The sequence below is a fragment of the Neopsephotus bourkii genome, unplaced genomic scaffold (assembly GCF_033783945.1).
Source record: "Neopsephotus bourkii isolate Nb327-2 ecotype Australia unplaced genomic scaffold, CSIRO-AGI_Nbou_v1 NB_567, whole genome shotgun sequence".
Classification (NCBI taxonomy): Eukaryota; Metazoa; Chordata; class Aves; order Psittaciformes; family Psittacidae; genus Neopsephotus; species Neopsephotus bourkii.
The window spans coordinates 2,571,559-2,594,135 of NW_026901068.1; the positions used below are offsets into that span (position 1 = coordinate 2,571,559).

Below are 22,577 nucleotides of genomic sequence, written 5' to 3' on the forward strand. Positions count from 1 at the left end.
CCCATAAAAAGGGAAGACATCCACCATTTAGAGATAAGGGAAGGTTCTCATGGAAATATTAAGACTCACTTTAAGCAGTTACTTAGTGCATTATTTTTTGGCATTGCCTGGTGAAAATAACATCTTATCCAAGCCTTAAGATGCATTCTTGAACTACATCCATGGAATAAGAAACAGACAACATAAAGCTGAGTAGTTCCAGATTCTGAAAAGCAGGAGAAAGCTGTAAGTGCAAAAATGAGCAAATGTATAAAGTGAGTTTACAGTAACTGCTGAAAAGCCATTTCTGGGGTGTGCTTTTATTAAGCAAACATACATTCAGTCATCAAAGAAAATCTCCAGACCAAATAAATTCCAATGCTTTGCAGAAGAAACTTTAAACTCGGTATTTAGTGTTGTGGAAAAAGTTATAATTTAAAGATAATCCTGCATCTCTGGTACTGATCATTAAGCTCAAACTTTTATTAAGGGTGTTTTACTGTGGACATAAGATAGTTAAAAAAAAAGGCAGAAAAAATGAATGAGTCACTTGGGTGAAGAAGCCCAGCAGCATTGAGGTCTGAGTGCTGTTTGTTAGCTCACGTCTAGCAGCATAAAATAAGGTAGAAAACAAAAGTCTGTTTGTAATTCATTTTACAAACTAAAATGTTTTCCCTCTAAAATACAAAAAATTCTTGTATAATGTTATGGCTAGTGGTCTAAACTTTCTCAGGTTTGTGAAACACGGATCATTCCTTCATCCCACAGGAATAACAGATGGGTTGTCCTTGTACAAAATATGGTATCCACCTGCACTTCATTAGAGAGCTGCATTTTTGTACATGCCACACCACAAGATCACCATGATGACATAGCAGCTTCAGAGAACAGCGTGACTAGGGCTTTTTTTCCCTCTTGTAACACAGAGAATCTGGCAGACTTGTACCTCCTGACACCGTTTACAGCATATATTGGTCGCTACAGTCCCTTATTGCATCTGCTCTGGGAATTGAGGAAAGCAGCTTCAAGGCAGTAAGGTAAGTGCTGCTGCATGTTTTAACTGTAATATTCAGCTATTTAAAAGTGGCTGTAATGGGAACATGAAAACATGTCAGGATAAGTTTGCCAATTTGTAAACTGAACACAAAGCAACAGTTGCTTAGTGGATTCACTTTCTCTGTTTCCTTAAAACCTCACATATTTTGTGCATCAGCATTGGACTGTTGCACTTTTTTTACAGTCTGTTTGTTCTGTTTCAAAATTGGAGTTGATGTACAGTCCAAAGACATTTTTAAGAATAGTCACTGCTCACTTATTCATTCATAATTTGTTAAATCATTTCGCTTCATATACAAAAGAAAAGATGTCCTGATATTTAAATCATTAATCAAGTAAACAATAGGAAAGTGATAGGTATTTTGAAATTTTGTGTTAAATTTAAAGCACATTTTAAACACACTATTGAAAATTTAAATCAAGGGATATTTAACTTAGGCTGATTGAATGATGCATTCATTTTTATTTTGTTTCACAACAACTTTAGTATTAAAGTGGCATAGAGTAGCTCCAGAAGTTTGAATAGTTTGTCTATATTGTAGTAAGCATTTTCCACAATCAGGGATTTGTCATTTAGTATATTTTGGCAAGTTGCCTGAGCAACTTCAAAAATATTTTCTCAGGTATTTTACAGCATAACTGGTGAGAACAAACACAGGCAATTAGTTCAAGCATGTTTATGTTACAAGAGAAATGTCTAAGAATGTATTCTGATTTTATCTTTTGGATTCATATAGTTCAATGCAACAAACAACTATGTGTACCTAATCTATTTACCTTTTGCACTTCTGACACAGAAACGTTTAGATACATGAATGAGAAATCCACTATTAAAACAAGTTAACCATACTACATATGTACTTTACTGTGCTCTTTTATGATACTCATATGAACTTGCACTACAGAATTGTCACCCACATTTTAAAATGTTGCTGATAAAATAATTCAAAACACTTGATATTTAACTTTTTAAACTTCTTCCAGGGTTCTGCAGAGCAGTTAAACATTGTATGTTGCTTAAAAGATCTGTCAGCCTATGATATCAATAATAAAACTTATCATTAAAAATATAATTTGAAACTAGAATAACAATAGAATTTGAATTTAAAATAGGATGTTTATGCTACTTTATCAGGAAGACTATAAAATAATACAGATGTCTAAAAATGTCATTGTGAGGCCAGAGTGTAGTCTAAAATGTTCATTACATTATACTTTGAATATAGAAGCACTAGCCCCCCATCCTTAATGTTTAGTACCTAAACAGGACCAGATTTTGAGCTGAATTGGGTCACTGTAGTGTCTTTTGATTTCAGCAGAGCTGTACTTATTTATACCAGCAGGGGACTGAAGGTTGAGTTTGCATGTTCTCATGCAGATAACTCATATTTCAATGATCACTATATTCTCTGTTTTGTGATGTAATGGGAGCCACACAATGGTAAAGGTATATTCCCCTTATTCAGGGAGCAGCAGCTCAATATATAGCAAAGGGACTTTGTGGGTAACTGGAGATGAGAACATTTTTCAGAAATTTTGTATTATACAGTATGAGATCAACAGGCCCTGCCCACAGGTACCTCAGTTCAAATTATTAGCTAACCAGAATGTGATGTGGCTTTTAGCAAGTCAATAAAAGCAAGAAAATTTAGAATTAAGGCAGACTATCTAGCTATGGTCCTGTATTTTACCACTATGTATTCTGTGTAACACTAAACAATGACAATGTCAAGGCAAACTTACTCTGCTGGAAGATTGCCCAGATCTGAGATTAGTGTCTGGTGGTCTGTTTACAGGCTTTGCATGCTTTCTGAAATTACTTGAGAATAAGAAGGTTTTAAGGATTTTCCTAATCATCTCACTCTCAGAACAGTAGCTTTTCACACAACAGCTATCAGGTAGTAAGAGGTAAAAGCAAGGTACTAATCTTCACATATTAGCATCTTGTGGAGTATCTGATGAGAAATGCCATTAAAAAGTAAGGTGAGATGACTCACAGCAAAACACCTCCAAGGGCACTGAGCATTCTTTTACTGTTATGTGAACTAGGAGACCAACTATATGAAGCTTTATGGCTCTATTGGATTAGAATGGTTCTGCAATATGATCAGTGCATTTATTGTTATATAGAGAGTTTTCAAGAACACTTACAGTATCTCAAATCCAGTCATTTCAGATCTGTGGTAATAGAGTATACTCATGCACACATAGGCGGTGCTGTTGATTGTTTGACATGGCCAGGAGAATATGTTATGTATTTTTATTAGTTTGTTCTTTAAGTGAATATGAAAATTAGTGGACCATGCTTTACTGGATGTGATCCATGAGAAGATATTTCAAGCTACAGGCATCTTAACAACACACTATACAGTACAACATTACCCTCAGTCTGTAACTTCTCTGGCTTTTTAAAACTTCGGTAATTTCACCAAGTGTTACTTTTATATAAAGCAATTTAGTATATTAGGAATGCTTGATACAATCTAAATGGCAGAACTGCTTCTGACCATGACCTTCAGCAAAACTCTCCTGTGCCAAGTTAAAAAACCTTGGATTTTATCATCCTTCTTGTGGCTTAGTGAATGAATTCAGGAAGATGTAAAGAACAGTTTACTTACAACAGCAGAATGGCCTGTAGTTTTCCATTACAAAAGCAGATTATAACAAGACAGGGACTGTAAGTTTGTAGTAGTAACTATGTAATATTAACAATTAAATATATTTTTTCCTTAATTAATAGTTTTAGACAGGAAGTCTTAATTCATATTTATTTGTAATACTTACATGCTAAAAAATCAAATATTGCTGAAAGAGGAAAATAAATAAAGTTTCAACTTTTTTATTTCCTTTTACCATACAGGTACAAGACACATTGCAAAGATGACTTTAAACTCCCTACCCATCTTTCTGTTATTGATTAGTGGCATTTTTTGCCAATATGACTATGGTCCTGCAGATGATTACGGTTATGATCCTTTTGGGCCATCTGCAGCAGTCTGTGCCCCAGAATGTAATTGTCCACTAAGCTACCCTACTGCCATGTATTGTGACAATCTTAAACTGAAAACCATTCCGATTGTACCAAGTGGAATAAAATACCTTTATCTTCGAAACAATATGATTGAGGGCATTGAGGAGAATACATTTGATAATGTAACAGACCTACAGTGGCTGATCCTAGACCACAACCATTTGGAAAATTCAAAAATTAAGGGAAGAGTCTTCTCTAAACTAAAGAATCTGAAAAAACTTCACATTAACTACAACAATTTGACTGAAGCTGTTGGACCACTCCCCAAAACTCTGGATGACCTGCAGTTAAGTCACAACAAGATCACAAAAGTCAATCCTGGTGCACTTGAGGGGCTAGTGAATCTGACTGTCATTCACCTTCAGAACAACCAGCTGAAAGCAGATTCTATTTCTGGGGCTTTTAAAGGCCTGAATTCACTTTTGTATCTTGACTTAAGCTTCAATCGACTTACAAAGCTACCAACAGGACTGCCTCACTCCTTACTTATGCTGTATTTTGATAATAACCAGATCTCAAATATTCCTGATGAATACTTCCAAGGTTTTAAAGCCCTGCAATATTTACGGTTATCCCACAATAAATTAACAGATTCTGGAATACCGGGCAATGTCTTCAATATCACATCACTTGTTGAGTTGGATCTTTCCTTCAATCAGCTGAAGAGCATTCCAACTGTCAGTGAGAACCTCGAAAACTTCTACCTCCAAGTCAACAAAATTAACAGTGAGTTCAATTTGAGTATTTTCTTTAGTATTTGCCACAGTCTAGACACCAATGGTCAATGCAAGTATCTAAAAAGGTAGATCAAGCAGTTTGAAGAAATGGCACTGGTTAGATTGTTTAGTACACTGACATTTCTCTGTTGTCCACATTAATGTTAAAAGACAGACACTAAGCTGTTTAAATGATCCTCGTACTACTGTGTGTATTATTGGGCAAAATCTCATGTAAATTGGAGTAAATTTATAGAAGACAATGGAGTTTTATTATACAACTGAGGAAAAAACATTTGAAAAGGATTGATCAGTGTGGAAGATGTGCAGGATTAATGTCAGCAAAAAGAAGCATATCAGCGGAGCATCTGACTATGGTATGTGTAACATTTCAGGAGGCTGATAGAGAAAGTGCTGGAGGGAGGAAAGAGGGAGAAGACAACAAATTCATAAGGTATCATGCACAAGGCACAGTGAAAAAGATACAACAAAGTAGCTGCTTTTCTCTCTTTCCTCTCTTCTCTCATGCAAAATTGCTCCAAATCCATCTTGAAATCCAAAGACCTGCCTCCATTTTTTTAGTTTTTATTCCCATTTCACACATGGTATCATCAGGTGGCAAGCTTTTCTCCAGTCGTGATTTAAAAAAATGTTTCCCCTGAAGTCAATAAATGTCACACCTTGCATGAGATCATGGAGGTTTTTACTGAGATGGATTTTACAAGGTTGTCCTTATCCCGAGGTGGGAAGGAGGTGTTGGAGAGTGGCAGAGGCCTCAACATCATGTCAGAAGCTCTCCAGCTGCACCTATGTCAGTGATGGTCTCTGATAAAGAGGCAGATATGTCAGACATAGCAGTGCTTCTGCAGGAAGACTTACATTATCTTGCTAGCTGTCATAAAACAAACCATAAACCCCTCTCTTCTGTTTGCCTGGTTGCGCCTATCAGGGTTTTATAATGTCAGTGTTAGCTACTCCATGCACAGCTAAGCCCATACAGATGTAGCCTTTAAAAGACAAATGTTTTCATGTAGATCATACCAGAGACAGGGCAAGATCTTTCAAAAGGTTTTGTATTATTTACGATGCTTCACATTTTCTTCAGTGTTACGATTTTTTTTTTTTTTTCCTATTAGATCTCAATCCCTTGTTTTGCTGAGGGAAAGAAAAAAAATTATTTCTCACCTAAGGCACCATATACAGTGACCTGGAGAATCTATCAGATACTCCTTCTCTCCTGAAAGAGCTAACAATGATGTTTAATTTCTCATGAGATATGTAAGGCAATTTTACACACTTAGAGTAGATGTTCTGAGCCTCCTGCAGGATACACACGTACTGAAGTTTGTTTTCCATTCACATTTTCAAGGGCTTCCAAGTCAAAGACCGAGACAACAATTTAATTTTTCAATGAAAGCCATACTTCCAGAGTAGTGGTCAGCAGCAGAGCGTGTGCACCAGCTACCCTATGGACTCATGCAAGCTAGCATAAGACCATGAAAGGTTTATAAAAGCCTTTGATTTTTCCATACCCCAAACCTGAACTTCAAATAGAATCTTGTTTTTTAAATACTTCTTATTAGTAATAACTTAATTGTGGAATTTTTCTCTTTAATAACAACAGTGGTTTGCCACCATGTTTTAAGATGCCATTAAGATTATGCACAGACTCATGCACACACACATATACAAACACACACACAGAAGCTTGTTTTACAGACTCCTCAAAGAGTCGAAAAAAGTGCAGGAATAAAAGAGAATCAGTGACACAAGAGCATCAGAGGCAGACTTCACCATATTTAACGTGTAATTGTAGGGGATTAAGGAGAGAGTTGTTGCTTCCACATGAAACCCCAGCAAGAAGACACCATGTGAATGAAGGATAACAAGGGGGAATGTGAAAATGTTACACGGAACAGTTAAGAGGCCATGTATTCTGCTCCAGTCCATTGCCTGGATCAGTACCTATACCATAAATCATACTTATTCTAAACCAGGGTTAGTTATGGAGGTTCTTTGTAGTTTTTCGTAATGGCTCACTCCACCAACCCAAAAAGGATTTTTTTTACAATGGCCTGTGCAAAAATGACTAATGTATGATCACTGTAGGACCACAAAACAGCAAAGATGACTATGGGACTTCAGCTACCATTAGGATTGCTCACTGTATTGCACACCTGAACAAGGAAAATTTTCACAGTTAATCTTCCTCTCAGCTAAAGGCTACTTACACTGCTGGTGTAAAAGGGGTAGACTCTCACACAGCATATAGTAAAAAATTAATTCTGTCTGAGATATATGTTTCTATACTCCTATTTTGCTCTATAGTCATGGAAGAGAAGAAGAGGAGAGGAGAGGAGAGGAGAGGAGAGGAGAGGAGAGGAGAGGAGAGGAGAGGAGAGGAGAGGAGAGGAGAGGAGAGGAGAGGAGAGGAGAGGAGAGGAGAGGAGAGGAGAGGAGAGGAGATGGCAAGGAGAGGAGATGGCAAGGAGAGGAGATGGCAAGGAGAGGAGATGGCAAGGAGAGGAGGTGCCTTTTCCTGTTTCCACCCACACATACACCAGATATTTCAAATATTCAGGTAGCTTGTTAGAATATCTAAATTTCTTATGGCAACAGACACTTTTAGTAAGAAACTAATTGTTCAGATGAAAAATCCAGTTTTCATTCAATCCTTTTTATCCTCAGTGTCTAATTCACGCAGGAATTCTGTGTTGGGAAAATACGAATGCTACACTAGTGGGAAAATTCCAGTTCCACTGCCTCTGAACCTGAGTGTTAAAAAATCAGAAAGAGATTTTAACACCTGCAACATTAGTAAGTGTAATAAAGGAGGAAGTAAACTACTGACATATTTTATGCAATCATGCTGTAGTCTCACAGACTGCAGCTTCCATACAGACCATATAAGTAACAGTACATTAAATGTATTTACCAGATCCACTTATTTTCTGCAAGTAGAGACTGAAATTAGAAAACAAACATTTTTAATATGCTTCTAACAACTGAAAATTATATGAGCTGTGTAAAAATTTAATACCCAAGTGAAAACAGTGCACATGAAATACTGGAGTCAAATCCCTCTGAAGTCTATGATAGAGTTCTTTTGACTGCTGTGAGGACTAGATCAATATTCACTTCCAATGTGGTTTCAGTCTCGAAAAATAATCAGCACAGGCTAGTATTTTGGGAACACAGAAAAATTCTGTGGTTTACGTGCACAAAGTTTACATCCTTTGAGTAGTTAAACATCTGCCCAACTTCTATAAGCATACCTTGGTTTGCAACCAAATGCTAGCATTTTTGCTGAAAAGTAACAATATGGTAAAAAAAAAAGTTTTTAAATGCCTAATTTCAATGAAAATTTACTTACAATGTAGTTGTTGAATTACAAGAAAAATGTGAAGAAGAAGATCTATATTAGAATTTGTGTTTGTTTTAATTTCTATAAATTACACCCCAACTATCTGCAGAAAACTGGATCTAAATAGTTAATGGCATAGCCATTAAGCCAAACAAATGAGTTCAAAGTCTCAGGAACTTATGTTTTCACTTAACAAAATTCCACACAGATCTAACCCTATAAACATTTCTCAGATTATCTGAACCTAACTCACAAGAATCATCAGTTCACTTCAGCTGGTACATTCTGAATCTGAAGAGTATCAGAATCGATCTGCAGTCTTAAAATTATTGTAATATGGACTGCACAATAAATGTGCATTAAGGATGCATTTTATCTTTCACCTTTCCAAAAGAAGGCTGTAAAATATGCAAACCTTAGGAAATTGTTCTGATTTGCTTTAATCAAATTGGTGATCAAGGTTTAACATTTGAAATACATTTCCTTAATCCCTACTCAAAACAACTTACTTTGTGAAAGATACAATCTTTATCCATTCTTCAACATATCTCACTGTCCCAGAAATTACCTAAGCTCTCATACTTTACAAAGCTGCCTGTACAGATGGGTAAAAATTTTTACTTAGTTTTCACAAGCCATGTTTCATTAATGACAGCAGATTATCGTAGTGCCTGAAAGTATCCAATTGAATTTAAAGTGGAGATATAAAGATACTTCCTCCACTTCCTTTAGTACTACAGTATGATGCAGGTCATCACATTTTCTTAGATACATTAAATAGTTATACAGAAAAGTTATACAAGGTGGTGCTTTCAAAACTCCATGAATGACCTATGATTGGTAGCTAAAATGGCATTCGATTTTGAGAACAGTACCTTGGTTTCTCAGAATTTATGAGGGCTAGTCATTTGTAACATAAAAGCAACTGAAGATATGAAATTTGGCTGCATGCTGGTGAATGTGTTCATTAAAGGAGTCCCTGTAGAGTATTTTCTATGATGTGAATTCAATGGATGTCAATGTCCTGAAGAAGTCTCTCGCACTGCTTTAGCAGTGATGGAGCTTTTCAATAGACTAATTCTCTCTGACTCAAAGGAAGCACATGTGACAATGAAGGATCTTTGCAGAATTACACGATGTGGTATGTAGGGGACATCAAATTCATTCACATACATTCTCCTTGTGGATAGATCTTTGCATGTTATAGGTGTATAATGTGTATATTATGTGTGTTTATGTAAATGGAGTACAAAACTTCTCTATTTTACATAATTTCTAGCTTACAGTTAATACTGCTCATAAGATATAAGACAGTTTTACATTCAAGACTGGTCTGTTGCTGTGTGAATAAAATAATACTTCAACTGAATAGAGGCTACATATATCACTACATATATGTTATGATAAATATAAATACTTTCATAAATATTTTTTACATTTATACTCAACTTCCAATCCTGATGTTCTAGCAAGGTTCAACTGTACAATTTAAATAGAAAACTCTTCTCCAACCCCAGCCTCAAATTTCATTTTGAAAGTAGTAAATTGAAATGACACATCCAAAATAATATTTGATAAAAACACCCATTGAACAACCCATTCTGAAGTGAAAAGCTATATCATGATTTCAATTTCTCCAGAAACATTTTTCGTTCTTCAATATTTTACCCTTCCATCATAATGTACCCCTCCACAACTGATTCTTCCCTCTGCATCTCCAGTTTTACTGGAGATTATTTTTCTTTGTTTTCTCTAAATGTCAGGTCAGACTTCCATATAAACTCTGAAGTCTTAAAAATCAATTGGGTACTGGGAGCATAGCATTTGAAAAACCAATTCTTGAAATTCTGTCCTCTCATGACTAATGGAAATAACCTCTCCTAACAGAAGGCCAAGTTCCAGTAAATGCATGGAGAATTACATCAATGGACATGCAAAATATTAAAAATATTTTAATAAATTGAAGCCACATTTCCCAAATAATATTAAAAAAGTAGAAAAATAGTGAGTTTGCCCTATTTGTCATACTTATTAATGCTTTCTCTTATTCATGTCCCTTTCATTTCAGAGTTCCCATTGAGCAGCTTCTGTAAAGTTGTTGGACCAACAACCTATTCCAGGATCACACATTTGCGCTTGGATGGAAACAATATTACTCGGGCTGACCTACCACAAGAGATGTACAACTGCCTCCGGGTGGCTGCCGAGATATCACTGGAGTGAGATAGCTGGGAACATCCACATCCCTTCTAGGGGGAGTAACTACAGGAATTACATCATGATAGCTCTTTAAAATTAGGATATGCCTTAAAAAAAGTGTCAATCTGCGTATTATCCATGCTGTTTGTTAATATTTAGCATGTACTTGGCAACCTTAATGAAATGTGTGAATATTTTTACAAATGGTTGTATTTAGGAAGCACAATAACCAAATGTGGAGCAAAACGTGCCTCGATCTGGATAGGCAAGCTGATGGCAAGCATTCAGCTTCATAGAAATTGATGTTCATGCATGCAACATTTGCCAGCTGGTACCAGGCTTGCATGGAATCAGGTAGGTTTAATCAGAGTGCTGAGATGTATGGGCTAGCCTGTGTAAATACAAGATTCTTCTCCAACCGGTCCAACTTTCTTAATTATTCACACTTTTTCATACTGCTATAAATTACAAAGAAAAAAAAAAGAATTAACAATCTAAGAACAATTTGTGAAAATAGGTTTTCAGAGGCCATGAATATTAAATTAATGGAATATGTGAAAGATAACAGCAAAACATTTTTCAGGTTAAAACTCTTTTTAGTCTTCTTTTTGTCATACTTTCATTTAAACTTTCATGGTAAGATTTTTATCCATTGCTGATACAATTGTTATGTTGAAATAATTCATATATACAACTATTTTTATTCAATTATTTGCATGCTATTTTTAACCAGACTGTAGAAAAAAAAAAATAACATAGCAAATTCAGGTTAAGACAAGATAAACTAAGCTATTCTATTATTATTAAAATTTATTGTAAGGTTAAATAAAATGTTTTCTCTACTTTCAAGTTTCAAAATATTTGTAAACATATAATTTAACATACTCCACTGCACTTGTGTTGGCCTTTTAGTTGACGCTTTATGGAATTTGCAGTATCAGAGTCACAACACTATGAAATAGTGCAAATTAATTTCTCAGTATTGCCAAAAGGACAATGAAGTCTCCAGAAGCCACAAACAATGAGTAGAATGCAACCCTAGCTACTCACGATAGAGAGCTGGTAGTATATTCTATCTGGGAACAGATAGCCCAAATATTGTCATCATTTTGGAACACACAGTAAAATAAGTATGCTAGTAACTAAGAAACATACATGGTTTGCTTGCAAACACAAATCATCCCACAGGTACTATTTTCCTTTCAACTACTAGACTACTAAACCCTGAAACAGAAACTCTGCTAGTTCTTACTGCAAAACCAGACACAAACACCTCTGAATAAAAAAACGAAACCCCACACCAAAACACTTAGTAGGGACATTGTTGATTCCAGATGTCTAGAATCAATACAAAATTCACAGAAAAACCTGAGACTGAAAAGGAGAGATGTAGGAGACAATAGAAATATTTCCCTCTTATTTTTTGTTATTTTGGAATTCATAAGTGTTATTTCTTTTATTATACAGATACAGGAATGACTGAAAGTAAACTTTGTAAGTAAGCCAGAATTTTTATAGAAGAACAAAGTTAGAAGAACAAAGTCTAAAGCTGGGGCTTCCTGAACACATTAGGGTGGGAATCATTATGGAGTAGTATTTTAGGCATTGTAATATAGGAGAAGAAGAAAGAAGTGCATGAAAAAAAGAAAAAAAAAAAAAAAACAACCTAAAGAACATAGAAAGCTATGAGAAAAAAAATGATACTGAATTGTGCCACCACACAGCTGTGATCTAGCAAACAGGACATAAATATATTCTTTGCGGCTTGTTTCAGCAAACCAGTTATCTTTATGTAAAACAAAACATGAACAGTGAAACTGAGAACAGTCCACCTCAGGATAGACAGGTATTTTTTACATACCTGTATGTTGCAAATAAAACATCCACAGATATTCACAAGGCATTTTGAAGTTCTGCTCAAGAGACACAGTAGAAGGAAGCCCTCTGTGAGAATATCAAAAAGTACCAATAATCTCTCTCTGAAACTGGGAAACTTGAACCTTACAGTGAGTATTTGGACAGCTGAGAGAAAATGGTATTTGGCAATGCAATTTTCATCTTGAACACCTCTTTCCTGTAGTTCAGAAATTCCCAGTTAGTTGGGGAGAGATAACATTGCACAGCTTGTTCTTCACACTGTCTGTGAAAAATATATGAGGTCCTTCTGGTAAAAATCTGGGACACTGTAAATGTGCTTTCAGGAGCCACAGAAGCACGGGTTTCTACTTTTGCAGTAATTAATTGGTCTAAATCACTGTAAAGTCTAAGTTCCCAGTCTCTACATATCTTACAAAACAAATAGGCAGCGATATACATGTATTTTTTTTTCTCAGTTTATGAAAACTACATGAATTGTCTTCTAGGCACTAGGCAGAAAGGCAGGTGTTTGGGAATATTTAACAGAGCTCGACCCTTGGAAATTCAATCACTGCAACTTCCAATTTCTGCTCTTCATGGAAAGGAAGGTGATTGAACTTGGTTAGAAATCCCTCAGTACTCTGGATACTGAAAAACATGATGCATACATGCCTGTTCCCACTTAACCTGGTCATATTATAAAATACTTACGTGTACAGGTGTAAACACATTAAATGTAGGCAGACATGAACAGACAATACCACAGCTGCAGTAGTATGGAGGCAGCTGAGAGGGTAAATTAGCCTGAACTAAACTCTCTTTAGGGCTACATAATATGTAGTCTACAGTATAGCTGTGCAACCTCTTTACAATACATGTCCCTCCTCCTTTCAGGTCAAAACGGATAAATTTACCATGACACGTTCATGTGAAGTCTCATATGAAGGAGTTGACAAAAATCAAGATGTTTTGGAAATACTTGAGTTTGAAAGTATACATTAAAAAGAAATTTTGCTACTTATGTCATGAAAAGCAATATTACAACAATATAAAAATTCAACAGACAAAAAATTTCTATGAAATTTCAGGAATTGGTCTGCAAGCATGTTCCACAGCCATTCACAAAGAGTTACCTTTCATACCGGTCTTTGCCTTAAAAGACATTTTTCTTATTAGATTAAATTACAGAATTTCACTAGAAGGAATAAGCAGGAACTTATGTGAATTTCTGGACATACACTGGACGTAAAAATCCTACATGTCCTCTACTGCCTTATAAAGTCCAGCATAGTCCAACATATCACGAAAGCAGTGAGCAGTGATTGATCACAGCTGTTCTTCTAGTGCAAGGAGCCTGACAGGGTCCCGTTGCTACTTGCACATCTTCAGTTTTACTGAAAGGTGATAAATAGTAGTTGCTTAGCATAAACCAACAGAAAAAAACCAACACAACAAACCCTGGAACAAGAAGATAAAAAATCATTAAGAAAGGCAGACTGAATTGTTATACATGCATCTGCACCATGCATAGACCAAGGACAGTAGAGAAAGTGAAGTTCAAAAGCAAAATTAAGTTCAGTGGAGAGCCACTAAGATGCAAGGCTGCAGGGAGGTCTCTTTAGAAAGTGTTCTAAAAAGAACATTCCTCAGCCTTCTCTTTTCCATGCTATGCCAAGTCACTCCCCTTGGCCTTTCTGAATATACCATATGCCTCAGTGCCATGACCTGTTGTAGGTTTCTACTGCCTAAAAGAGCACTATAGAAAAAGGAGCCAGATTCAGGGGTGCACAATGAAAGGACAAGGAAAAGGAAAAGTTCCAAAAAGAGAAATTCAGGCTGGATATACAAAGTAATTCTTCACAATGAGCATGTAAAACACTGACACAGATTACCCTATAGACTGCATCGTTGGACATTTTCAGAACTTGCAATGCCAGTGCCCTGAGGAACAGATCTGGCTTTGAAGCTAACCATATTTTTAGGAGAAGGTTGAACTAAATGACCTTCAGGTGTTCCTTCAAACTTATTTATGATTTCTGTGAACCTGTGATTCTAAGAATACTAGTAACCAGTGGGGGACATTATCAATTTTAATAACCAGCTCTACAGCTAAAGAATTTTGAAGTAGATTCATGTGTAAAAATTATTGTTTCAGGTTCCAGTCCATAATTCAGACTCCCATGATACTCCCAAAATCATAACTTAGCTAATATTTGGATATGGATTCCATAGGTAAAAACTGCGGAAACTTTCCTTCAATGCCCAGATGTCTGCAGCTGCTTTGTGCAAATCTGCTCCCATTTTTAAATGTGAGAGTTACTGAGTGAAATCGGAGATCCATCCCACCTAACTGTTCCATGTGGGACAGCACAAGACAAATATGCTTAGATGTCTACGTAAAATAAGGGAAACAGTCTATCGCAGTGGGCAGAGTGCTAGTGGAAGACATTTTGGTCCTGAAGTTTTTGCAGATTCAGATATGGATAAAAGATTCAATCTGCAAAAAAATAACTTAATCAGTAGGCTATATAGCTTTCATGGATAATAGCTCTTAAATCTTTTCTATTTAGTGTGAACAGTTCAACATCTGTTAGCACAGAGAAAGAAAAGTAGTATTAACTCTCTGCTTCCGGACAGTCACCTTGAATGTAGGAATGTCAGGTTCAAGTTTCTGGACAAACGGTTGCTTCGTTATGCAAAGCAAAACAGCTTTAAAAGAAGAGGCTAAAGCACTTCAAATCTCTGTACTCTGCAGCATCTTAGGTAAAATTATGCTTGTGGGCTAGATAGGAAATAATTGTGCACCTATCTCCACGTGCTGAAATCAGAAGGATCCCACCAGACCTCTCTGAAAGGTAACCTACCTGAAGGTCTCAAATAAATAGAGAGGTAAGGTTGAATTGCTCAAAGCTGTGCTCACTGAGTCACATAAACACTTTGCCCTGAAGATTTCAGTTTGGATACTTTGAGTTGTCATCAGTTTGATAGTTCTTGTGGACTCTTAAGGTTCTAGATGTTGTGTTTGTTTTGTTTTGTTTATTTTTTGTCAGCCCTATATCCCTCCAACGTGTATGAAACTACAGACTTAGGAGCTTGGGATTTCAGTTGGCAGCAGTGTATCTGAGAAGCTATGTATACTCTTTGGTATTATAAACTATGATTCTTTGTGGATGTTATCTTTCTTTTCAGAATTTGAAATCTTAATCTGCAGATCAGAAAACATGGCATTTATAACAAGCCTTGATGACCTGAATAGTTATTATTTAACTATAATCCCCCTTATGCAGTACGTCTGTGGTACAGCATACCTTTTCATTCTGAAATTGTTAAAGAAAAACAGAAAGTACAGTCTTAATTAGAAGCCTGTGAAGAAATGAGGTAAATACATGACGGAAGAAATATTATTTATAGTTCAGATGACAGTGTGGAAGCACAGGGGTTTGGTCAAATGCACTCAAATTTTGAACCAAAGGAATTTTGGAAAAAGTACTACAGTTCTGGTAAAAGAGAGAAAATCAAACCCACCTCAAAAGATATAAAGGATCACAGAGTTTTTAATTCCTCCAGGAAAGCAATTTTAGTGACATTTTGAACAATAGTGTCTAAATCCGTTGTTTAAGATGTTTAAAAATATTTTAAATATTCGTGCAAGGAATTCCACATTGTTATAAATGGTTTATAAATGCTGCCTATACCTTCTGTCAGATCTGGTTGTAACAGTGAAACCACTATAAGGTTATTCTGATTAGCATATAACCCGTGCTTTTATAGTTGCAAAGAGATCCCTACTATAGTATCTCAGGTGGGAAAAATCATCCAAATATTTTCTCAGAATCATGGCCTGCAAGCGTGGAGGGGTTTTTGTTCCCTAAAGGACAGGCATGAACATTGGTGGCAGAAAGCAAATGAAGTCTGTGATCCTAATGTGAATTGTAGCACATTTCGTTTCCAGAAAACATAACTATCTGCTTAATATTACAGAATTTACAGGGTTTAGCCTTCTATCCTTCTCTCCTTCATCTGTAACACAAAACCTCACACATCTCATATCTGTTGAGGAGCTGCTTGCTGGGTCCACCTCTGGGCATAGCTGAGCTGCCTGCAAGGCAGGTAGTATGCATTTTCTCAATAGATAGACGGACTCCTTGCTGGGGCAGATGTACCAGAACTCAGCAGAGAAATCTATTAGTATATCATTGGCCTGGAGAGCTTCCATTTCAGGAGTCCCATGCTAGTACAGAAGTTGTGGCTCCTGTTATCTTTCTTACTCAATCAGCTGTATCAACTTTCCAGTATGCCATTGTGTTCATCCACCTCACTCTGTAGTCTGGTTTCCAAATTAGATAATGGTTTGGAATTCGCCATTACAACCATTTTGCTGTAAAAACAAACAAACAAACAAACAAACAAACAAACAAACACAACCCCCCCCCAAAAAAACCCAACCAAAGAAAACAAAAAACAAAAAAAACCCATTAAAATTAATAAGGTCTCAAAATTATGTGCAAGATCACATAGTTTTCAAGAAGAAACTTGTGATACCATGTGTAAAAATTAGATGTTTCTATTAAGGTTCCTAAGTTTGGGTAAGAAAAGTAATTCCCTGCACTGTTTTCATTCCCACCCTAGATTCAAAAGGATGACAAGTATGTTGCTCCTAGTGAAAACCACATCCCTGAAATGAGGTGCATATTATTCACAGAATGTGGAAAGGAGCTGGACATTCATCTCTGGGATTGACAGCAGCCACCGCGATAGAAACATAGAATCCTGTAAGTTAAATTTAGGCAATGCTGAAGCACAGCATCTGTTTAGGGCTTCTGGAGTGCTGCATGGTAACTGGTAAGGGACGGATGCATGAATTCTCCCTGGAGCTAGGTTCCAGAGCTTCCTCGAAAAAAAAGGTGGTGTCAGCTAGCACCAAAGTGCTGGGTATTAAGGACTTTCATCTGTAGTATAGTTTCAATATGTTCCATCTGAAAAGATAATTAGTGACTTGAGTATTCATGGTCAGTGATATTCTACCTTCAAGTGAGGACTCTGGAAGAAAACTTGAGTGCTTTGGGAAATTCAAACTCTCAAAAATTACAACCAACATGACAGTTTAAGAAAACAAGTTCACATATTCTAATGTTTAATTTCAGGAGTATCTGCATTAAAAATTAGACTAAACCCGCTGAAATTAATGGAAAATAAAATATGGGCTGGGTTTTCATATATGCTATTTGTCTTTTTAAATAGTAAAAAAATCACTTGAACCTTGAATTTCTAATTTGGCAGAATCACTATAGCAGAGCTTATTATAGGGGGGCTAAAATACTCTTTTTAGTTAGGTTGCGGGAATATTTTTTTTATGAAACCATTGTCTTGTATTTTAGAGAACAGATCTTTCTACAAGTCTAAGCTTCTCAGAATTTATCATCCTACTGTGGGAATCTAAAATACAGCAGAATTAAAATATGTTTGGACTTTAACAACAAAACTAAAATAAGGGAACAAAAGTAACACACACTTCACAGCCTGTTTTCACTATCTGTATGCTATCTTAAATACTTAAACCACAATTTTTTTACTTTCCAAAGCTATGTATTTACAGAATGGGCATCAGATGACTAGTTCATATTCTATCTTACAGTTAGTTGCCTGGAAAATATTAATCATCTAAATATCAGGTGCAAGAACCCAATGTATGTGTTTATTTGATAAATAAATGTATGTGTGTAATTAATAAATGCATGTCAGCTATTTAATTTAAAATATGTTTGGTTATACATCTAGCATTTTAAAATTGGGGTCCCTGTGTAGTACAATTTTTTTTCAGTGTTGAAATTGCTGAAAGCATGAAAACAAATTCAGGGAAGAGATAGTCAGACACATTTACATAGTAAGTATACTAAACCTAGCTAGCTAAGATAAATACAACATCTTGGCACTGTGTTGTGGAACCTTTATGGTGTCACACTGGTAATGAGCTCAAAATAGAGAGAGAAATGAAAGAGTCAGCCAAAAGGTTCCTTAATGAAGCATATTCAGGAGGTCAGTATATTCCCCATAAAATCTGAGCCCTTTTCCATAGTTATTCTGTTCTGAAATATTTTGGTCTGCAAGGATCTCTTCAAGCTGAGCTATTCTGTTCTCATTGTGATTTTTACAAGGGAGTGAAGGTGTGCAGAAAGCAAACTGACAGAATCTTATTTCTGGACTTAGAATAGAGTCTCATCATCCTAAATCCTATAGAAAAAAAGGGCTCAGATGACATTTAAATTTCGCAAATTAAACCAGCCCAACTATTTCCTGGTGTTTCATTAAACAATATCTTCTGGTCTTACCTGAAAGCTCCCCAGGTAAATTAACTATGCTTTATCTGCCTGTGTATGCAGCTATTTAAGTAAGAGATGCAATTTCTCCTACTGAGTGGTCTAGGCAGGCAATTCTAGGCTTTTAGGAGGTTCAGAGTTCCTGCTCCTAAGTCAGTTTTGTTTTTTCACCAGGAATGATGTAGACTAAGATCCATCCATAAGGGAAGAATCTGGAACATCTGTGTTGGCCCTTTTGATCTGTCTGTACTGTCCTTTAGGCTAGCCTGAAGGGATCTGAAGCTCATCTGTTTTATTTTAGACTATTTGGACTTGCTCACTTTTATGGCCTCTTTTTAAAAAGCAGTAGCAGATATTAGTCATTAGGATATATCACTGTCTGGTGACCAGAGACGTATTTGTAAACAGAAGTCTTGTTTTTCTGGTTATGAGTAAAACTCAGAACTTTTTCAGCTCTATTTCATGCAGCAATGCAAAACAGAGAGAGATATCACTGCTGCATGGCAGTCAGAAGTGAAAGGGACAGACTGAACCCTGAGTAAATATTAACACCTGCCTTAAATGATCTGCATGGATGCCTGGAGGTACCAATAGAGTATATGATTAGGGTTAGGTACATAAACTGGACTTACTCTCTTCTTCAGGTTTTGAAGCACCAAAATGTTACCTTTTCTCTAGTCACCATGAAATGGATTTAAGTGCATGTTGTCCTTTGGATCAAGACACCTAGCATTTCACTAAAGTACCACACTAACTGGGCACACTGAACTGCAGCCTTTGTTAAATAGAGCAATCCACAGGGCCAGTGAATTAGTCTTGCTTGTAGTATACTCCTGGGTTTGCTGGTGATGAACTGTACACGTGCTTGATGGTTAACAGACCTTGCCTTGTGTTAAATCTGAGACATATGGCAGCCATTACTGAAAGGAAACAGTGCATTTTTTCACCGTCAGCAACTTCGATGCTGAAAGAGAACAACAGCTCTTACAGCACTCCCAGTTGTGCACATCTCCTCCCAATGAGTCTTTTTAGTCTATCTCTTTAGCCCTTCTAGTCTTAAGCTTGTGGGCTGTTCTAATCTCAAACATGAACATCAGTCTGCTCAAGGAGATGTTGCAACCCTCTGTGGTTTTTGGTGCTCCTCACTTTTTGATATATTTTTTTTTCTAATACAGATTCTTTTATTACACTGATTAACAATGTGGATTGCCAGGAGACATATGGAGCAAAAGTCCTGTAACAGCTTGAGATATCTTCCTCAAACTAGACTATTCCCAACAGTATGTTTTAAAAGGTCTCCAAAATTCAGAGAGGGGGCTTTCACAGTATTTTTACTGTAACAATTTTTCTACTTCCTTTTATTGTTATGCAAATACCATGCATACTATTACTTTTTGGTCTCAGGAGCAGTTTATGTTTCAATGATATTTGCCTTTGCTCAGCTTCACAAGCTAAAAATTACCTAAATTACTACAAAATTCCTAGTCCCCTCTTACTGAAATAATTAAAAGAAATAAAGCCCTGGCAAGAGTTTCAGATTGGATACTCAAAACAAAAACCTCCCAAACCATTAGTCATTTTTTTAAAATCCTGGCTGTAGTCTTTTATTAGCCTATAAAACTTTATCACCATATATTGCACCCTTTAAATAATAAATAGTACACCAGATCATAGAGGACTGAACACAACGAATGCATGACTGAGTATATGTGTATAATATTGAAGGTTTCGTGGAAAGCAAACCTTTTTGCAAGGTCTACTTGGGCACCCAAGCAATCACTTGTTCCTGCAGAAATCTTTTCAAAATTTTTGAGTGCACATAAGAATGCATATTAGAGTAATTGCATTGTTTTTCCTGATTTTGAAGACATTTCTTGCCATTTTTTTCTGGTCTTTGCATCAGGAGAAATGAAAACTCACATTATTGAGAAAGTCTTAACAAATGTTTTTGTTGTTTTCTTTTCCTAGTGAAGAACTGCTTCTTTGAATGGGATGGCAGGTTATGTGCTTGATAAGGATACCTGTCCTCTAAATCCACAAAGGGTAGACTGTGGTGTGCCTCTCTCTTGCTGAAGAGTAGTACATACATAAAGTCCCACTGGCTATCACAAGGTGACTTCTGTGTTAATATAATGAACATCTGAACATGATTAGAAGGTTAAAGGGTAAATTCAGACCTCCATGAAGCATAAGAAAAATCACTCTTTTTTTTGTTAAAAGTGCAATATCTGGCAACTTGCATTTAAGTGTGTCACAACATATCTACCACCAGGACTTGCCATTTTAAATCCTTCAGTGTAACATCTGTGAATGTCTTGGCTCATTCTTTAATGGTAAGCAGACCTGAGTGCCTCCATATTCTCTCTACACATGCTGAAAATTTAGCATAGATGCAAAATATTGCACTGCCTGGCTTTTACAATAGTCACAGATGTACTTTTCATGGTGAAGCCTCCTTAAATTGCTTACAAGTTAACACACAAGTATTTTAACATTCATACAAGAGTGCCTCTGTCTCTTCCCACCTCTCTTCTGCAGACTCCAGCTGAAAAGCCTCTTCATCATGGATGTGTGGTACCATGTCTTCTGTGAGAGGTCAAAGAAAAAGTTTTAAGCCCTAGGTGTTTAGAGTCATATTCATGATAAAAAGGTTGATACATCACGTCTAATTTTTATGCTTATAATTAGTATATCTGTTTAAAGCTAGAGCCTTTATTTTTAGATATAATTGATTTCATCTAATTTAAACCTTTTGAGTATTTAGTTTACTATTAATGAAGGAATCAGTTTTAAACCTGGCTTATACAACAGCTCTAATAATCTCTCAGAGGTGTTGAAGGATCTGTAGTTCTAGCAGAATGAAACACTTACTTAAGCACTGGGGTTTTTAAGCACACACTTAAACCCTGTAAAAATTACTGGTACTATATATTTCCCAAACAAAAACCAAAGTAGCACAAACATACAAAAATATTATGACTTATTAGACATGCTGAAGTCAGTGAAAGCTGCCCGTGTACTTAAGGGTTGCTTTCCTTCTTTTGATTACTTATCTTATTACTTATTGCTTATTACTTTATTTTTAAAATTCTTCTGAGATATTTTTAGTTTAGGAAGCAAAGTATTAAAGGTTACGAAATACGCAGATAGAGATATTCATTCCTAAAATAAGTTAGACAAGACTGAATTAAAATAATTATATAATTTAGTTTTAAAACTAATATAAACTCATAACAGGTACCAAAATATATTTTCTGTTTTCAATATCTTCATTAGTTTTTTTTACTTAAAACACTTATGCCATTGTTCTGGTTTGATCATGGCTAGTTTTCCTGATATTAAGTTGTAACTTTAAGTTTGGACTAAAAAAGAAAACAAAAATCCTCCAAAATACTTAATATGAGAAATATGTGTCTTTGCCTTGAATAGCAAGTTGGCTGGAAAGGGTTTACTTTAGATCAATGATAAGCCAAGTTCATTAATTTGTACCTTGGTAATTAAAACCAGACCTTACTGCAGGAGGCACTGGAGAGTATGAGGACTTTGTAGAAATTTATGTAAATCTCTCTCAAGAAAAAGGAAAACATATGGTTTAATTTTTTAATGAAAATAGGTTATTAAAAAATTCTTAGCAAATGCTTTTGCTATCTCCCTCTCCTAATCAAGAATTGTCTTTAAATGGCATGGCAGCATCTGCATTTGATAAAAATCAAATAAAACTTTTCCGTAGAAACAGATGGCACTGTTTTTAATTCTCTGTGGCCAGTTCAGATATTATGAAAATGAATTATGATGTAAGTGAGCTTTGCATGTAAAGTATCTTCTGACAAAAGTTTTGAATAAAGGTACATTTTGTGTTACCTGTTTCATCTAGACCAGTTCATCTCATTAGCTAAACTGTAAAAAGCAGATATCTTCAGCTCTGTGGCTGCTTATGATTAAAGTCAGGATTTCCTGTCTTTTCCTGACTAGGTGCTGAGGTGCCTTAGTTATTTTAGGGGTTAAAAGCTGTAGCCACTGATGCGTATATATTAGGCTGTATTCATAGAACACGGCTT

General features: G+C 35.9%; 1 protein-coding gene across 1 annotated transcript in view; it reads left to right on the forward strand.

Annotated features, from left to right (window-relative positions):
- The first annotated feature begins 690 nt into the window (after positions 1 to 690).
- The window catches only part of LOC133211149 (keratocan), a 29,848-nt gene continuing 7,961 nt past the window's right edge, over positions 691 to 22,577 (forward strand). The window contains exons 1-3 of the mRNA XM_061351312.1: positions 691 to 1,016; positions 3,896 to 4,792; positions 10,215 to 10,365. Of these exons, the coding sequence (XP_061207296.1) occupies positions 3,916 to 4,792; positions 10,215 to 10,365 (1,028 nt within the window). The 5' untranslated portion in view covers positions 691 to 1,016; positions 3,896 to 3,915. The remainder of the gene's footprint in view (positions 1,017 to 3,895; positions 4,793 to 10,214; positions 10,366 to 22,577) is intronic.